Source organism: Nelumbo nucifera, chromosome 4, assembly GCF_055504915.1.
Source record: "Nelumbo nucifera cultivar China Antique chromosome 4, China Antique-T2T, whole genome shotgun sequence".
In the NCBI taxonomy this organism is placed as follows: Eukaryota; Viridiplantae; Streptophyta; class Magnoliopsida; order Proteales; family Nelumbonaceae; genus Nelumbo; species Nelumbo nucifera.
Window position 1 is genome coordinate 35632134 of NC_142652.1, and position 18712 is coordinate 35650845.

General features: G+C 33.4%; 1 protein-coding gene across 2 annotated transcripts; it reads right to left on the reverse strand.

Moving 5' to 3' along the window:
- Positions 1 to 907: 907 nt before the first annotated feature.
- Positions 908 to 6924, reverse strand: LOC104607397 (ubiquitin-conjugating enzyme E2 variant 1A-like). 2 transcript variants are annotated; one of them, XM_010273037.3, is made up of 5 exons: positions 6718 to 6885; positions 3982 to 4121; positions 3474 to 3599; positions 3273 to 3399; positions 908 to 1183 (listed from the first exon to the last, which is right to left on the reverse strand). In XM_010273037.3, the coding sequence occupies exons 1-5, from the start codon at positions 6743 to 6745 to the stop codon at positions 1014 to 1016; spliced, it is 591 nt and encodes a 196-aa protein (XP_010271339.1). In that variant the 5' UTR covers positions 6746 to 6885; the 3' UTR covers positions 908 to 1013. The 2 variants fall into 2 exon arrangements, with proteins under 2 accessions (XP_010271339.1, XP_010271340.1); XM_010273038.3 differs by lacking the exon at positions 908 to 1183 and adding an exon at positions 1713 to 2049 and having other exon boundaries at positions 6718 to 6924.
- Between the last annotated feature and the right edge of the window lie 11788 nt (positions 6925 to 18712).

The window sequence follows — 18712 nt, forward strand, 5'->3', positions numbered from 1 at the left end:
GTACATTTATCTCCATGAAAATTCTTTTGCTTACTGCAAATGAAATCTATTCTATCGACCTTAAATGCATTATTACCTTTTGTGTGTTTAAACCCTTTATTCTAACTCCATCCATCAAAACAAACAGGTTACAACTGTCCCTTGATAATAATTGAAGACCAAGTCATAGTATTATAACACTTGGGCTCGGTTTGGAAGGAATACAAATATCTAGAGTACAAAAGCTTGTATTCTGTATTATTTTGTATGTATTTGTAAAATAGGTATTTGCATTTGTACTCTTTTCAGAGCCTTATTAGTACAAATACAAATATGCAAGTGTAAAATCTTGTATGTTATATTATTCTCAGTTTGGAGAGAGTACAAATACAAATATATATAATGCAAATGGATACAAAATACAAGGTTTTGTACTCTACGTATTTGTATTTGTACTCATTCCAAACTGAGCATTAGGCTTAGTTTGGTAAGAATACAAATACAAATATGTACACTGCAAATACATACAAAATACAAGGTTTTGCACTCTACATATTTGCATCTGTACTCCGGCTCAGTTTAGGAGTACAAATACAAATATGTAGAGTGCAAAACCTTGTATTTTATATTAGGGGTTTTTACAGTTCTGTCCACCCCAAAAATCCTAGCTTCATCGTACAGTTGGGGGTAAGTGCCAGCTCGGAATTGATGCCAATTCACGAGTAGGTATGGGTGTTATAGGTGGTGTTTATAAATTTGAATCGTTGTAGGTCTGCAATTCAAATCAGAATTCTGAGGTGGAATGCAGTCTAAAAATCCCTTTTTTTACCAATAACATCAAATTCATTAAATTAAAAGAAAATAGGGAATATGGATACAAGAGGGGAGAAAAAATATCTTAGCTCCCCAGAAACAGAAAACAAAAGGAGTGCAAAGAAAAAAGATTAAAAACTAGGCCAAAATACAGACTCCCTATTTATTCCTTGCTTAGCCAACCCATCCACAAATGAGTTGGCACTCCTCTTTACCCTGTTTTATTGAATCTCAATTTCCCTACCCAGCCATAAGAACTGTTCTTCTTCATTGTTAAAGTTCCACAAACCATTGTACTCTGTCTTCAACCAATCAACCACCACCTTTGAATCACCTTCCAGGATCAAACAACTGATATTTAATTCCTTTATTCTTCGAATTCCTTCAAGCGCTGCAAGGATGTCAACCCTAAAACAGTCACCTTCTCCAATAGGACCAAAGGATAAAACAATAACAATCCCTTCCTCATTACTGAAAACTCCTTTAATCTTAGAGGGCCCTGGATTCCTTACATTACTGCCATCAAAATTCGGTTTTATAAAGCCCAAGGGGAGAGGGGACCAAAAAGGACAAAGGCAGTCTAAAAATCCCTTCATGTTATTTTGTATGTATTTGTATTGTACATATTTGCATTTGTACTCCTTCCAAACTTAAGGTTTTGCACTCTATACAACAAAATAATACAAATATGTACAAATACAAATCTATATAACAAAATAATACAAAATATAAGGTTTTGCACTCTACATATTTGTATTTGAACTCCTTCCAAATAGAGCCTTAGGAGCAAATTTGCAAAGTTGCTCCCCCAAAAGAATCAGAGGCTTTTACATTCTCACTAGATGCTAGAAAAAGTTGGAAAACAAACTAAATTCCTTCAGTAAGAAAGCCATATCTGGTTCTGAATCAGAATCAAACTCTTGCACACCTCCAAAACAATGCATTATTAGACCACGGTGTAGTGGAATTATGATAGAACACCGAAAGTTCTACATTACATGTATATTTGTTGAAACTTGAAACTAGAAAGAGAAAAAAAGAAAGAAAAATAAAAATAGAAGAACACTAGTACTACGGGTTCTGAATTGCTTGGACCATTAATTTCCTTGAGCATACAAATTGAAGAAAATAGGCCTATGTCAAGTCCATCTACATGGAGATATATTTATATACACTAGTCTATTTAGTCATACTACATTTAGAGAATACAACACTTCAGCACTATCCCCTTTTGATCCACCCTTTGCTCTTCGTTTCCTGCAAGTACATCCCAATAATGGCAATTCCTTATCCCAATTTACCAAAATATATTTTACACGAAAACCTCCATTACTTGTACAAAATAAAAAAAATATATATAAAAATTGTAACATCTTTGGCCTAAAACGCAAGGTCTGGCATTAAAAAGATACTTGCAATTACATCTTTAATTAATGTTATTAGTCTGTTACCATTAAGTAGATGAAATACAACCCAAGGTCTGCACTAATAAGCAATGGACCATTCCACTTGCTTGAATTAAAAGGGCAAATTATTGATTCCCCCACCTCCCAAATTTGTGACAGGTGGAGGAATCAGGAATCTGACACAAATTCAAGGGGATAGGTGGGTGATATAGGTGGGGGTTTTGAAAAATAAAATAAAAAGGTTAAATAGGAATTTGTGAGGTGGGGTAGACCATAATTTTTATAATAAAAATGTGAAAATAGAAAAATTAGAAAATGATCACAGATTATCATTTGATGCTATTTTACATACAAATAAGCATAAAACAATAAATATTTGAAGTTACAATACATGTTTTGGAGTAAGATTACAAGTCAACATTTCCAAGAACTGGAAAAAAAAAGCCATTTCAACTCTCAATTCATGATTTGGTAGTCCAACTGTCCAGTCTAGACAAGTTTGCCAACATTGCTAATTAGTGCCCGTTCATTTACAAATTTCTCACTTACCCAGGTAAATGTTTTCCGGACAAGGGTAAGTTCACTTACCCATGTTCTTTTGATTCTCAAATAATATAATGCCATTCTTACTCATAAAAAGCTAATGTTAAAAAGGGTAAATTTCCATCATATTTTATAAACTTTTCCCCCATGTGGAAAAATTATTTACCCACATAAGAGATGAGTAAATTTTATTCGGGTAAATGAAGCTCTCTTTACCATAGAGCCTAGTACTTAATGCAAAAAGAACACTATAAAATTGGTCAATGCGAAAGAGAGACCCATTGACCAATTTTCCCCCTCTTATTTATTTACTGGTAAACAAACGAGACCTAAAATTGTTTCAATCATCTTACTCATCACCCATTTCGGGTGTGAGTACAACAATTTCACCCTTGGGGTGGCCCATCTATTTAACAGTAACAAGTGGTGGATAGATTCACAGTGAAGATTCTGCTTGTTTAAGACTTCAAGGACAGGAGAACCAAAGTTTTTCCACTTGGCCCACTTAAAAATCAACGAAGATGTACTCACCTTCTGGAGGCTGGGCTAACTTTCTATTCTGAGGAGACATCATTTCTTTCTTCAATTGGGTCAATATGTCTTCCATTGTGTACTCCCTCTGCCAATTAGCCAGCATCGGGAATTGGCTAGGTTCAACCTGGAATGTTCGTGATACATAAGCTCATAATAGAAACCATGTATAATAAAGATGTGTGTGCTTCTGATACCAACCATTCCAGTCTCCTGGTTCACACATGTCATGTTTATCCGTGTTTGAAACCTCACTGTTGGTGGGTTATCTGGGTAATCTTTGTCACAGAACAGTTTCAACTGGTAAATGCGCCCCTCATGAACAGTCTGCCAAGCAGCAGGAAATAAATAGGACATAAATTCTTCTGTATGGAGAGTATTGTAAAGAGAAGTGAAAATTTGAGATTCTAAATGAATATTATGAAAATGGACACAATAGACTTTTTTGTTCACCAAGGCACCAACCTAACCCTTTCTATAATTAATTAGACCATCCTTGACCAATCCAGTGCTAAATTTTGGATAGTTCAGTGCAGATGGTGCACAAGGGACACATCCAAAGGTAAAGGTCACTATACATATATTTTTCCAATGAGAGATAAGTATCATAATTTTTAAGTGAGTCAATTGATAATGCAAATTCAAGAAAAATATATACCACGCCTTGATCTACAAACAATCATTCTGCAATGAGTGAAATAAGACATACATTGGGAGGACCAATTATGGTCCCAGTCCAAGAACGCATATACACATCATCAGCATCATCCATTCCATAGCTTACAGTTCCATCTCCAATTCCCTTTTCTCCTCTCTCAAGCTCTTCCAACAATCTAAAGTTTCTGGGAACTGCCAATCAATAATAAATAAATAAACATGTTAGGAGTTCACACACTAACCCATTGAAGGATATTAATAGATCAATTTTATAATTCTAATCTGGACCAGACACAAGATGTTCATGAAGAAATTGAGAATGGATACTCAAGAAAGACTTTTAGATTCAATGTTGTAGTTCTTATTTGTTTTATTGATAATGCTAATAAATGTAATTACAGCCTATCTAATGTCAAATATTAATAGTGAAAGGGATACGTCTCAAGTTGCCCTCTCTTTTGATAAAGTCTTCAGCTGGTTGAGTATTATGCAAATGGATATTATCATATCAAAGAAATTTAAAATGAGATGAATAGATATGAAAGTTTCCTGTGTAACTTTTTCTCAATTATATGAAGTGAGATCACAACAAACTCAGGAGTTGCCCAGATCTTTCATTCTGTTGAATATTGTTTAAGACGGAGATGGAGTGATTTAACATACAGAAAATTATACCCTGCTATCACCTCTTGAATAGCAAAGTTTTCTCATTAATAAAGTCATTTTATTGTTGCTTATCAAATAAATAGTGGCAGATTGCAGGTGGTTTGCAATCTGAGAAATTTGAAGTATTGTATTTTATATGGATATAATTTGTATGTGCAGATCTGTTTGAAATCCAATCATAATTGAGAACTTATCTAAGGTATGACTACAGGTTATGAGAAATACAAACATAATTGGAAGCTAATCTACAATAAAATGCATGAAGATCTTAGAAACTCCTCTGGGAATTTGAAAACATATCAGAGACCTGATCAATATTGTATTGTACATTATTTCAATCCAAAATGTTGCTGACACTCTGCCACCAAGCCCACCACTTAACAGTTGAGGCAGTAAAAATTAGCTATAACAAATGAGAAAAATGCTGGATATAGAGGAGAAAAGGGAGTCTGTTAGAGGATGAAGAATCCATGGTTTCTCATCTAAGGGGAGGGTTCTCTGAAACTCCACACCTTTTGCCATCTGCTGGGTTTTATAGAAGGAGAGGAACAGCAGACTTTTTCATGCCAAAGAAGCTACTCATGTGACTATTATTGGGAACATTGGACACTCATGAGATGAGCCTGGGCATTGGAGAACTTCTCTAGTCTTCAAGCTGATAGATTCAGGAATGAGTGGATGTTCATCATTTTTTAATTGGAAATGTAAAGGATTATTATATATAGTCATACCTTTTAGGGATACTATTTCACACCTTTTATACAGTTTGAGGGCCTCTCACTCTCATTTATATTACACAATCTCTTTTGTCATTTACCAGAAAAAATGGAGTCCTTCATAGAAGAGGGAAACCAGCAGCCAGCCAAGGTTGTTATATGATTCAACTCTGGGAAGATGAATGTTCCATCCCAGACAAAAAGAACTTTTTAAATAGCAAATATCAAGAAAGAACTTTTAGAGAAATTGGTAAAAAAAAAAACTTTTTAGAGAATGTACACCATCTTAAATCTCAAAGCCTCCAGTTTCACTGTGATTGTAAGTAGTTGATCAAATCCTTGGGATATCATATTTTTCAATAAAACATTATTCCTAAATGTTATCATTTTCTATTATCATACCAAAAACTATTGTGCATCATAAGATGGCTAAATCGCTAGATTGATTATGGCAGAAAAACCACTTATACTACTAATAGAAAAAAGAGGAGAAAGGGATCACCATGTTACAATGGAATGCAGAATCACTAAGTATATGATAGGGCCATTTATTGATATCATACAGTAAAAAAAGTTAGGACCAAGATCACATATGCATGTTCAGTCATAACATTCAACCCCATTAGCTTTATCCTAACCTTTTTGAGTTGGTCATACAAGCCCTACTTCCATCTTCTTTTACTAAACATTCATCCTTTGTCAGATTATGAGTCCTGGAACTCTCTTCAATGCATCAACTCATTTTGTTTTCATCCACTCGTAGCTTTCTTAAGATATTTGACCAGCATTTATCCTGAACTTTTCAATTTTAGGGTATTCCAAACATCATTGCATAAATACAGAAGATTGAGGTATTAACAGTGCATTCTGACAAGGGAAATGGCAACCATGACACAGTACACTACGATGAACTTCAAAATACTCGATTTCTACATCAAGTTATCAAAATTAAACTTGTCGACAGAAAAAGTAGTTACTCCTCAGACATGAAGCTGAGTGAGCACCCCCGACCCTTGGACTCCAACTTCACAAATTGCCGATAGATGATTACCCAAAGTACATTAACGAATAAGGATATTCCAATACCTTCAATAATTAGCTAATCAGTTCCAAATGAAATGCATCTAATTGAGAATGGAAAGGAATCTTAAGCAGACAAAATGCCATCCAAATCGAAGATCTCAAATTTCGAAGACCCTAAAAGCAAAACCGGCAGGAAGGACGCGTAAAGGCATAAACATCTAGAAAAAGCATCAGTACCAAAGAATAATACAAAATTTCATTGAAGCCACTGTAAACTAAAACAAACCATAACAAAAGCACAGAACCAAATACAAAAAAGACATAATAGAAAGAACACAAATATTTTATAGAGAAGAAGAAAAAAATCTGGGTTCTAAATTCACCTACAACCCTCGATCCTTCTGAACCCATTTTGCTGTACAGACACGGATGCAGCTAGGTTTCCCCCTCCAGAAACACAGCGAGACTGGGAGAAACTGAGAAAGAGGTAATGCAAATTACAGAATTGGAGAAAGGGAGAGCAGTGGGCTGATTCTCGGGACGATGGAATATAAATGGACTCTGATGAAAGAAGGCAACCTAACCACTACTCACAAGTCTCAAGAGAAAAAGCTTTTATAGTCTGGATAAAATAACACGGGAAATGTAACGTTGACAAACCCCGAGTCTCTCTGAATCACGGACTAATGGGCCACGGGTTATGGACCTTTTAACCCATATCTGGGCCTGGCCCAAAGAACTGGTAATACAGATTGAGAACTCTAGGCCCAAACAGGAGTAGCTTGATTTAACCAGTTCTGAAATTCCCTAACTAATACTTCCAAGTTTCCTCTCCCCCTCAGGCCTCAGACTTACCCTCTGGATCTCTCTCCCTTCAAAGAGAAGAAGCAGACACTGTGGTTCACTAGAACATTACAAGTTGTACCTGTCTCTATGGCCATGGGAACCAGAAATGTGGGTCCACTACCACTAACCATGGTATGGAGAGCCTGAAGTTCCACAGTTTTGCTCCCATGTCTCTGTGGTCTTCGAGCTTTTTCTAGGCCATGGTGCACTGCCCTCCATTTAGCATCTGAACTGGGGAACAGGAATTGCATAATTTTCCTTGAGCTGCAATAACTTTGCTATTATTAGTCAATAACACATAACCTTTAGCAGTCTACTGTGTGACTGAGTCATAGTACCCATCAACATATAAACAGAAATCATACTGAGAAACAGATGTAAGACATTGTCTTTTGATGATCAGCTATAATGTCTTCTGGAAATCCATGGTCTGCTATATGTTGTAAAATTTCGTTCTGAATTGAAGGTGCATATTCAAAGGCAGCTTTATTTCTTCCATCCCAAATTATCTCTGAGTAATGACTAGTTTATTAAAGTAGTGGAGTTTCTGTTGCTTATCCGGCCCCTGTAAGGCTGTAATCTTGTCTTTTTTGAAGATGAAATTAATAAGAAAGTGGCAAGGGAGCACAAGACAGCTCTAACATTCAGATGGCATAATTTTGAAAATTTAAAGAAAAATGAAGGGTAAAATAGTTTTTTTCAACCTTTTGTTAACGGACGCTAACGGCAGGGATAAAATAAGTCGATTACTTTAAGATATTTGCCCTTCACTTTTTAACCCTTCTATCGGCATGGACCAAAACACCCTTACATGTATTTCTTTAAACTGCATAACTGCCCTGCCATAATATTAAGGTGAGCATTGAAAGCTGAAAAACAAGTTTAGGAAAGATAAAATATAATAATTGAGATGGTAAAATTATATGTAATGTTTGTAAATATTGGTACTTTTATCAATTTCAAAATACATATTTTAGAGGCATGGTTAGTGTTTATTGTTAACGGCATTTTGCTACTATTGTATTTATCCTATCTCTTCCATTAATAAAAAATCCCCTGTAGTTTCTTAGTCAAAAGGGGTATGAATTATTGGGTAAAACAAAGGAGTGCTATGACCAAAAACCCATGGGGATGTATGAGTAATTTACCCATATATAGCTAAGAATAATTAACCCAAAAAAATTATTACCTTGGGCAAAAGAATTTTCTCCTCTCAATTGAAATTCTTTTGGGAATTGATTTCATTCTATTCTATCTCTAAGTTGGACATTTAAAAATCCAAATGAAAGATAAAAGTGATAACATGAGCATGAATTGGGCCTGGATTGGCCCATTATGGTAGGATATAGCTCAGGCCCTAACCCTGGATTGACTGGGTCTGTTCCGCTCAAGGTCCAGATCATACAATTGGGCCTGGATTTGCCCTACCCCTTACCAGGTACCAATGAGACGTGCAACAGGTCTGAGGACCTTGAGGACCTCGAGGTAGGGAGTAGGCTTCCTCTCACCTCTTTGACTAGGAAACAGTCTTAATGCTCTAAGCCATCCACTGGGATTTGCTAAAAGAAGAATCACTTGAGAACTCATTCAAAAGGAAAATTAATTATTTTAATCATTTTATTTTTCTGAAACTGAGCAAGCTTTTGGACTTACCATTCTTTCCTCCTTCAAACATCCGATCGGTGAACTAGGGTGACTGAGAAAGAAATCACAAATCAGGTAAAGGGAAGAACGAATAGGAAAGAAAGTTAAAAAGAAAAAATAAATAATTAAAAAAAAAGGATGTTACCAGGACAAATATTGATGCAAATAAATTTGCACTGGTGCAAAACTATGGTAGTGGAAATGATTTAGGTGTAAATTCTGATTTATTTTTTGTTTCACATTTTACCTTTGTTTGGTTGCATTATAAATGAAGTAAAATAAGACATGAAAGAGAATAAAGTAAAAACCTATAATAAAATTAAACCAAAATCTGCATTCTTTTCATTTGCACTCCCATACATTTATACTAGCGCAAATAAGATTGCACTGCAACCAGACACAACCTAAATATATTTCCTTTCTCTCCCACCCCTTCCCTAATTTATCAGAATTTTGAATTTTTCTTTTTTTTTAATCCACATAATATCATTTAAACCAATGAGTTTGTAGTGAGATGTTTTGCAGGAGGCGTTTGGGATTACAATGCATCTCCCACCACAAGCTTTTATTTCAATGGATACTCTGAATGCCTCTCTGTCTTCATTCTAAAAAAGTTCTCACACTCAAAGTTACAAAGCCACTTCAGACATTAAAAATCTAAGACCGGTGAACACAGAAAACAAAGCCACATCCTCCAGTTTTTTATCATTCTTCAATGAACACATATCAGGTATGTTTTTAAATTATGTTTTCTATTTTTTCTGGGTTAAATCCTATTTTTTTTATTAAATCCTTTGTTCTGTATTGTGTTCACAGAAATTAAACCCTGTGAGAACGTTGGAGATAAATCCTATTTCGAATGTGTTTCCAACTTCTAAAGATGGTCTCAGTATGTTGGAAATAAAGTTTTGGAGAGGTTTATTGATGGTAGTGAGAACTTTGGAGATAAGTTTCAAGTTAGTATTTTTTTTTCTTACAGTAAGTTGGAGAGATAAGTTTCATTTTTCTTTTTTTTCCGTTTTTCTTCTGAAATCAAGGTTTAAAATTTCGATACAATACATCTGATATGGGGCGTATTGTATCGTATCTTTTAAAAATTGATGCAGGATACGCATGGAAATCGGACGTTTCGTCTTTTTTCATGCGTATCGGGGGCATATCAATAGGGGTGATCATGGGCTGGGCCAGGCTTTGCACTTATGATAAGGGCTATAGCTTAGGCCCGGGACCGGCCCAATCTAGGGTTCCGGGCCTGAATCATAAGTCCTAGCCTAGGTCTATACGGGCCCGGGTCAAGCCGGGCCTGATTCTGGGCCAATGTCACTCATATGTAAAACATTATATATCTATAAATTAAATGACATAACATGCATATAAACTTATTTTATACATTATGTAATATAAAATATTACATATAATATAAATTATACATGTCATGTTATAATACTTATATATATAATATATAATATAATGTAAAATAACATGTATACATATGTATACATTATACACAAAATGTGCAAGTTTAAGTATATGCAGGTCGGGCCAGGCTTGAAGTATTAAGCCCAAGCCTAGGCCTAAAATGTGCGGGCCTGATGTGGGCTCGGGCTTGAACACAAAACCCCATGCCCAAGCCCAGAATTTCTAAGTCGGGCCAGGCCAGGCTGAAATGATCACCCCTACGTATCGAAGGTGTATCGGGGCGTATCAGTAATGTATCGACAAAAAAGATATGGCCAAAAACTAAAATAAAATTAAAGGGGGAAAAGCAAGCTTCTTTCCCCCGAAATAAGCCTTCTTTCACCCCCAAATAACTCTAAAGCTCCAAACTTCATTCCTAAAGTGTTAGATTTACAAAATTTTGTAAGAAACAAGTGCGAATCATTATTTTTTTAAAAGAATTTTCAAATTTTGAAAAAATATGACAAAAATAGGTAAATTTTTGGGAGAATGACCAATCAGCCTAGATCAGAATTTTATATCCCCAAAGTACATCCTGAGCATGAATTGATACCAAATTCACGGGTAGGATGTGGTTATAGGGGGGGAGAGGGCTAGTAGTAGGGGGGCTGGAATTTAGAATTCTGCATCATGTGTATTTGTAATTCTCCGTAAATTTTTTTCAATCTTTTATAATATCTTGTGATTTCCTTTTTCTTGATTGTTTAAATTTATGTTGATCTACATTTCTTACTTTCAAAATCACATTTTTTTGTGCTATCAACAGATTTATGGAAATTTCATGAAGATATTTGGGAAAAATATAAATTAACAAAAAATTTGAAATTGTAAGTTTTTTCTTTGCCTATAAAGACTAAATATGTATTAGATCTATGGATTTATCTATCATATTCATAGAGCAATTGAAATTTCTTCTTTAATGTATATGTATATATATATATATATTATATTTTTAGAATTAAAAAATAATTAATAATTAATTATATTTTATCATTTCATCATAACAATTGAATATATTATAATTATATGGATGATCTATCATATCCATAGACTAATTGAAATTTCTTCTTTAATAATTATGTTTTACTTTTTAGAATTAAAAATAATAATTAATTATATTTTATCATTTGATTACAATGATTGAATATATTATAGTTCTATGGATGATCTATCATATCCACAATTGAAAATTTTTCTTTAATAACTATTTTTTGAATATATTATATAATTTTATTTATTTTATAATTTTTGGAAATGAATAATAAATAATAATTATTTAAACAATAAATAATTATTAATTATATTTTCACATAGAAGTTGTGCCAATTCATGTTTTATGGTTGGATAGGAGAGTTGGGTTTTTCTCATCCCATAAAACATTAAAACTTAAGAATTGTAATTTATAAATTATAGTTAAGCATAGGATTTTTAGTGAAATTATAATTAGCTATAATATATTCTTCATAAAACCATTAAAATATATTGATTTAATGTATATACACCTCATTGAGGTCTTATATTTAGTGTTGTTGATGTATTTTTATGATTTACTAAAGTACTTATAGTGTTTCCAAGCGTATATATGCGTATTATAGTTTTTCTCTGATACACATGCATATCCAAGGCGTATCCCGATACGTATCTTAAAATTGCCTTTTCGATACTTTGAACCTTGTCTGAAATGCACCGTTTTCCATTTTAGGTTGGTTTTTCTTTGTTTTTCGTTTTTCTTCTTTGAATTTTCAACTACAATTTCGTTAACTCTTCTCCATTTCAGGCACTCTTTCCACCAAGAAACACTTCATTCAAGTCGGTTCAATCATTTCCTATTGTCAAAAATCCAGAAAAAAAATGGTAAAAAATAGAAGTGGGTCATTATAGGACCCGTTTTAGCGTGCGGGTGAAGAAGACGATCTAATTGGGTTGTCTCCCACCCTTTTTCAAAAATATTGTTCAGATAACGGTGCAGGTTCAAATATCCGTAAAATACACGGGTAAAGCAATCCATGTATTATATGGATAAAGAAATCCGTGTAATACACGGATTACATAGTAGTAGTAGTAATGATGATGATGATGATGATGATGATGATGATAAATAGTATTTTAAATATTATAGTATTCTCAATAAATACAATATTTCAATTAGCTAATAGTATTTATGAAAAATAATGTATTAATTAATTACAATATTTTTAAATAATTAACAATACTTATTAAAAATGGTATTAATTAACAGAAATTATTTTTAAAATGTAACTAAATTATTTTTAAATGGTAATTAGCAGTAATTATAATTTAAGATAGTATTAATTAACAATAATATAAATCATAGTATTTATTTTAAGCTGTAATTAAATTATTTTTAAACTGTAATTAACAGTAATTATAAACAAGAGATTACCAATATTTTTAAACTGTAATTACATTTAATTAGTTTTAAACAAGAAATTACCAATACATTTACGAAAATATGATAATTTCCAGAAATTAATGTATTTTAAATAAATACGGTAATATAATAATTACAGTATATATTGAAAAACAGTATTATTAATTAAGAGTATTTTTCATAATTACAGTATTTTTAATAATTAATAGTATTAATTAATTAACATAATAATAATAATAATAAACAGTATTTTAAATATTGCAGTATTTTTAATAAATACAGTATTTTATTAATTAACAATTTTCTCAATAAATACAGTATTTTAATTAACTAACTGTATTGATTAACAGCAATTAACAATAATTATTTTTAAAATGCAACTAAATTATTTTTAAATTGTAATTATCAGTAATTATAATTTAAGATAGCAATTACTGGAAAATTAACAATAATTAATTAACTGTAATATGATTCACAGTATTTATTTTTAAGCTGTAATTAAGTTATTTTTAAACTGTAATTAACAGTAATTATAATTTAAGCTATAAACAGCATAAAATTACACTTAATTACCAGAAAATTACATTTAAATTATTTTTAGCCAAGAAATTACCAATATATTTCTGAAAATATGATAATTTCCAGAAATATTGTATTTTAAATAAATACAGTAATACAATAATTACAGTATTTATTGAACAGTATTGTTGATTAATAATATTTTTTATAATTAGCAGTATTAATTGGTTAATAATAATAATAAACATTATTTTAAATATTACAGTATTTTTAATAAATACAATATTTTATTAATTAACAGTATTCTCAATAAATACAGTATTTTAATTAACTAACAGTATTTATGAAAATAATGTATTTATTAATTACAATATTTTTAAATAATTAACAATATTTATTAAAATTACTATAACTTTTAATAAAAATAAATTTATTAAAAATTATTTGTTCAGATAATTAACAATAATATAAATACAATTATTAAAACTTTAGATATTAACAATAACTTTGAATACTTTTAGTTAATTAACAACAAATTTAGATTATTAATTTAATATTAATTAATAATAAATAAAATTATTTAATTTCAGATTTTCCTGTACATCGCACGGGCTAGTAAAAATAACAAAACGAACTCATTAAAAAACAGGAAACTTGCTTTCCCACATTACCTGGAACGCTATATCCTTCTATATAAGAATTCTGTTATAGTCCGATTCTGATTTCTTCAACTATTCAATTCTATTTTTTCTTTTTTCTGTAAACAAAGCGCAACTCCTAAATCCCAATAACCAACAGAATTTGCCCCGGCCGTCAGACAAATCTGCTTCACTCACAAGGAAGACGTAAAGACGAAGAACTCCTTTCCAATTAAAGCTTTGTTTTTTCTTTCCTTTGGCTTTCGAACAATAATGGAAGGAGATTTTAGTGTAGAATTTTGCAAGTTCCTTCTATAACTAGAAACAGAAACAATTCTGACATTAATTATTTCTTCTATAGGTCACTGCGAATTCATATAAAGCAAACTCAATCACTGCAAAAGTGCAAACCGAACTCAATCTACCACGGACTACTACTACACCCGAACTTACTACTTTGCTCTTCAACATCGCAGTTCTCTTTCTTTATCTTCTTCTTAGCTGCTGCGAGCTTCCATGCCGATGCCACCAAGAACGACTGAGTTTCCCTTCAGATTGCAAAAGTTTTGTGTGCTTTTCAAATCCTGGCAGGAGAATACAGACGACCGATCATCCGACTCATTCCGGGAGCTCCATTCTAAGTTTTTCGTGGATTCCAAGATTCGATGTTTGGTTCGGTTGGTGAACGGTGAAACAAAGTTGGTTTGTCAAAAGCAGATCCCCGCCATCAAAGCAACATTCTCTCACGACCCTGATACCTTCTGTGAAAACACGTCGGAGGAAATCTTTTCTGAATTGCTGTCAGAGGTGCGCGTCAATGTGAACGACGTATCAGATGGTCGCCGTTTAATTTATGCATTATCCTCTGTGCAGGAGATGATTTGCCATTGTATATTATCCTCTGTACAGAAGATTATTAGCTGGGACTCGAATTCAAGGCGCAACAAACTGTCGATGTATGCGGGGATAGGAGTTTTGTTTTTGTGTTTGTACGATGAGAGGGCGGCCATTGAAAGAGCTTTAAGGGAATCAATTGAGGAGGATGACGGAAGAGGTTATGGCTTCGTTCCAGCTTCAGAAGCATCAATTAAGGCACTAGAGACGGTGAAATTTGACGTTGAGGGTGATTCAACCGAGGAATGCAGGATCTGTTTGGATGAGTTTGAAGTGGGGTCATTGCTAAAAAGGATGCCATGTTCTCATCTTTTTCATGAAAGGTGCATTACTGGGTGGCTGGAGAAGAGTCATTACTGTCCATTGTGTCGCTTTAATATGCTTACTTGATCTTCCTTTGTTTTTCTCATCTTGTTGGGTTTAGCCATTATTGATGACGAATATTCTCGTTATTATTGTAACGGTAGTTGCAGAAAATTTTTCTAAATGTAATTCCAGAGTTTTTCCTTTTCTTGGACCTAGGGTTGCTTCCTTTATTATAAACTTTGGAATTTTGAGTGTTTTCACACAAAAAAGTAACTTGAATATGAGATAAAGCTGCAACTACATAAGTTATATAAATTCTAAGAAAGAAACAAGTTGATATGAGACATGGGTTTTGGTTTTTCTTCGCATTTGAACACAATATGTATACACACAGATATTTTCGTTTTATGACAGGAAAAGATACACATGAGGCTTCAGAATTAAGAAAACCAAATTAATGGCATCCTTACCTATTTGCATTTTAGTACTCCTATTTAGTGGGAATAACAAGTACTTTTAGCTCCAAGTATACTGTATTTTGAAGGTTTTTATGGCATCTATGGTGAAGTTGTAAAATTAATTTTTTTTTCTCTTTTCTAATGTATAATAATTCTGTTGAAAATTTTTAATAGCTATATTAAGCAATTACCTTGGATAGCCAGGACCAAATTTGGGTCATGACCCTTTAAGTTTCTTGGTATCAATGTGCTGGTCTAGGATCAAATGCTTCCTATACATTATATTTATTGACAAATCCTGCTATCTTGGACTAGATTTAAAATCCCAATCCATTTGTGAGATAATGAGAAAGTTAATAGAAATATGGCATAGCTTTCATCACATTTCAGATGTATGTAAACTATATATTTAACGGGATTTGGTAGCAGCTGAATGAAGAAAGCATGCATAATCAAATGCAAATTATGATAGAGCCTAGAAAAGGACAAAGTATCTTATTGTTTGGAAAAGTCCTAGAAAAACTATACTATCTTGACCTAGATTTAAAATCTCCATGTATTTAATTGAAGCCTCAATGTAGATGGTTTGGTGGATCTTCATCAAATCTTTAATACATGCAGAGTAGAATATAACATAATAGAACCAAAAAACCACAACCACCAAAATTGGAAAAGAAAAAGAATAAATTCAAGTACTTAATTGAGCCAAATTAGATGAAAAGATAGAATCAGAAAACCACAACTTTGTACTTATGTGGTAATAGCTAAAGAGATTATTATAACACCATGAAGCATGTTACATAGAAAATAATATGTTTATATTCACGGATAATAATTTTTCAGCTACATGTGGTATAATAACTATTGTTTTTAAAATGCTATAGTTTATGGTTTGTCTTAGAGAAGAAAATTTGGAAAACGGTGTTCTAGATCACAACTTTACAAGATTTCAAGTGAGAGATCCATTATGAGTCAAAATTGTGAGATCCATAGGACTCAAGTGTGAATCAGGGGTTCGGTCCATTTTCTTGCATTACATATTCAAAGGATTAGGACCATGGGTCTCACCTGAAAGAGTGGCCATACTATTTAAATAAATGATTGAGAATTTTATGAATGGTTTTTACCTTTTATTATCTTGTTGAATAATTGCCACCTCCCAAGGTCGTAGAGTCTCTAGTTCTTTCTTTCTCTTATCTTCTTTTTTCCCTTTAATGTGTTTGTGCTAAACTTAGATTCAAGAGGTTCATCTTCTCTTAATCTTTAAGTAACCCTTGTTCTAACTTTGGTTGTTTTTTCTTTGTAGGTTAAACATGTAACGAGAAACCCTTAATGTGTGGCTGAAGACAATGGATAATTTTTTACATTCAGAGTTTCTCTTTTTATTTTTGTTTTTTAAGGTCATGTAAACCTTAATATGTAGTAAGAGAAATTTGACATTTGTAATACATGTCAAACAATTGATGTATTTAAATTATTCATGGCATATGATTTCTTTTCATAATAATATAATCATTTGCTAGAAATTATTATATAATTTTCATGTGATGTATGAATAAAACATATATTGCTTTAAGGTGGAATTCTCAATTGTTGCTATTTTATTATTTTAATTAGAATATAGCCACAATTATAGTTATAAATTGAAATAATTAGCTATGATTGTGTAAGAAACCATGGTTATAGATTGAAACAATTAATTATGGCTTTGCAAGAAACCATGGCTATAGATTGAAACATTTAGCTACAGATTTTCCAAAAACCATGGCTATAGATTACATCTTTTAGCCATGGTTTATCAAAAAACCGTGGTTATATGTTAGTACAACTAGCTACTGTTATATAACAAATTGTGGCTATAAATGGTAGTTAGCTACGGTTAGATGAAAATCTGTGGTTATAGATCTGGGCTTATAGCTACGGACAACTTAAAAACTGTAGCAATATGTATCCTTTAGCTACGGTTCAGTCAGTGGTTAAAGGCTAATATGATGGTGCATCTATCTTTTAGCTACAGACAACTACTGAAGCGATAAGTTATAGCCATGAATTATTTGAACCGTAGTCATAGGCTATAGCCACACGAATATAGGTTATGATTTTCTGTCCATAGCTAAACCATAGCTATATATTTATATCTACGGTTTTTTTAACTTTTAACCACAGTTTTGTTCGTAACTAAAGGTCATATTTCTTGTATTAACCACAGTTTTTTTAAAGCCCAAAAGTTTCGAAGTTCGGTAGTCTAAAATGGGATTTGACCTGGTGACGGGATCTACTCCTTACAAATGGGCCCCTCACAGGTACATCTATCATGCATTGGGGAGATGTTATTAATGCATGGTAGGATATGCGTGTGAGACGTCAGATGTGATGAGCAGATGTGATCTCATTGGCCTGTGTTCCGACTTGCCATGGTAAGTTTGTACCTCACTTAACCCACTGAATCCCATGACCTAGAGATCCATCAAAACCAACCAAACCTCCCCTTTTACCTATTGAGAGAGGCAATGGTCTTTTGGTCCTCGAAGACCCAAATCGAGAGAGAGAGAGAGAAAAGTGTACTCTTTGTAAGGATATTCAATGCAGTCTAGAGGAAGCGATGGTGGGGGGTGAAGGACTCCACAGTGGTGGTGATGGTTATGGCGGTGGCAGCGGCTATGGTGGTCATCATTGCTGCTGCCTATACCCTCGGCAATTTGGATCGAACCTTCCTCACCGGACCGCCCTTTGTCTATATCTCTCTCTCTCTTTCCTCTTCATTATATTCTTCTTCAACTTGCAAGTCACCTCCCCTGTTTTTCCTCCCCTACCATCGCCATTGTATGCTGGGTTGGTCGGAGTTGGCCCTGTTAACTGCGGCTTTGTCTGGGTTGGATTACGACCTCTCATTATGGCAGCTAATAGCACGGGTGGCTTTTTCCCCATAGAGAGAGAGAGTGAGTGAGTGAATTCTCTGTAAGGATACCATCTTGAGTAGCTGTTTCGACAAGGAAGTTCCCGCTCCTTCTACAACGACCGGTGGATGTACCTGCTCCTTCTACCTCCCTTATCGCCCTTGCCCCCTCGTCGCCTCCGTCTACTAGACTCCGTAACCCCTCTATTGCGACCTTACACAAGAACCTTCCAATCTAGCTGTACACGTGTAACAAAAGAACGGTTCAACCCTGTTCTTCCTCATACTGCTGGGAGCGACGATAGATCAAAAAAAAGAAGAGGGTAA

Excerpts from the sequence above, each read along its gene's own strand:
- LOC104607397 (XM_010273037.3), bottom strand. The coding sequence starts at position 6,745 with ATGGGTTCAGAAGGATCGAGGGTTGTAG. Across the intron at positions 4,122-6,717 it reads AGAAGGATCGAGGGTTGTAG|TTCCCAGAAACTTTAGATTG; the intron begins GTGAATTTAGAA and ends ATTGATTGGCAG. Across the intron at positions 3,600-3,981 it reads CCATAATTGGTCCTCCCAAT|ACTGTTCATGAGGGGCGCAT; the intron begins GTATGTCTTATT and ends GCTGCTTGGCAG.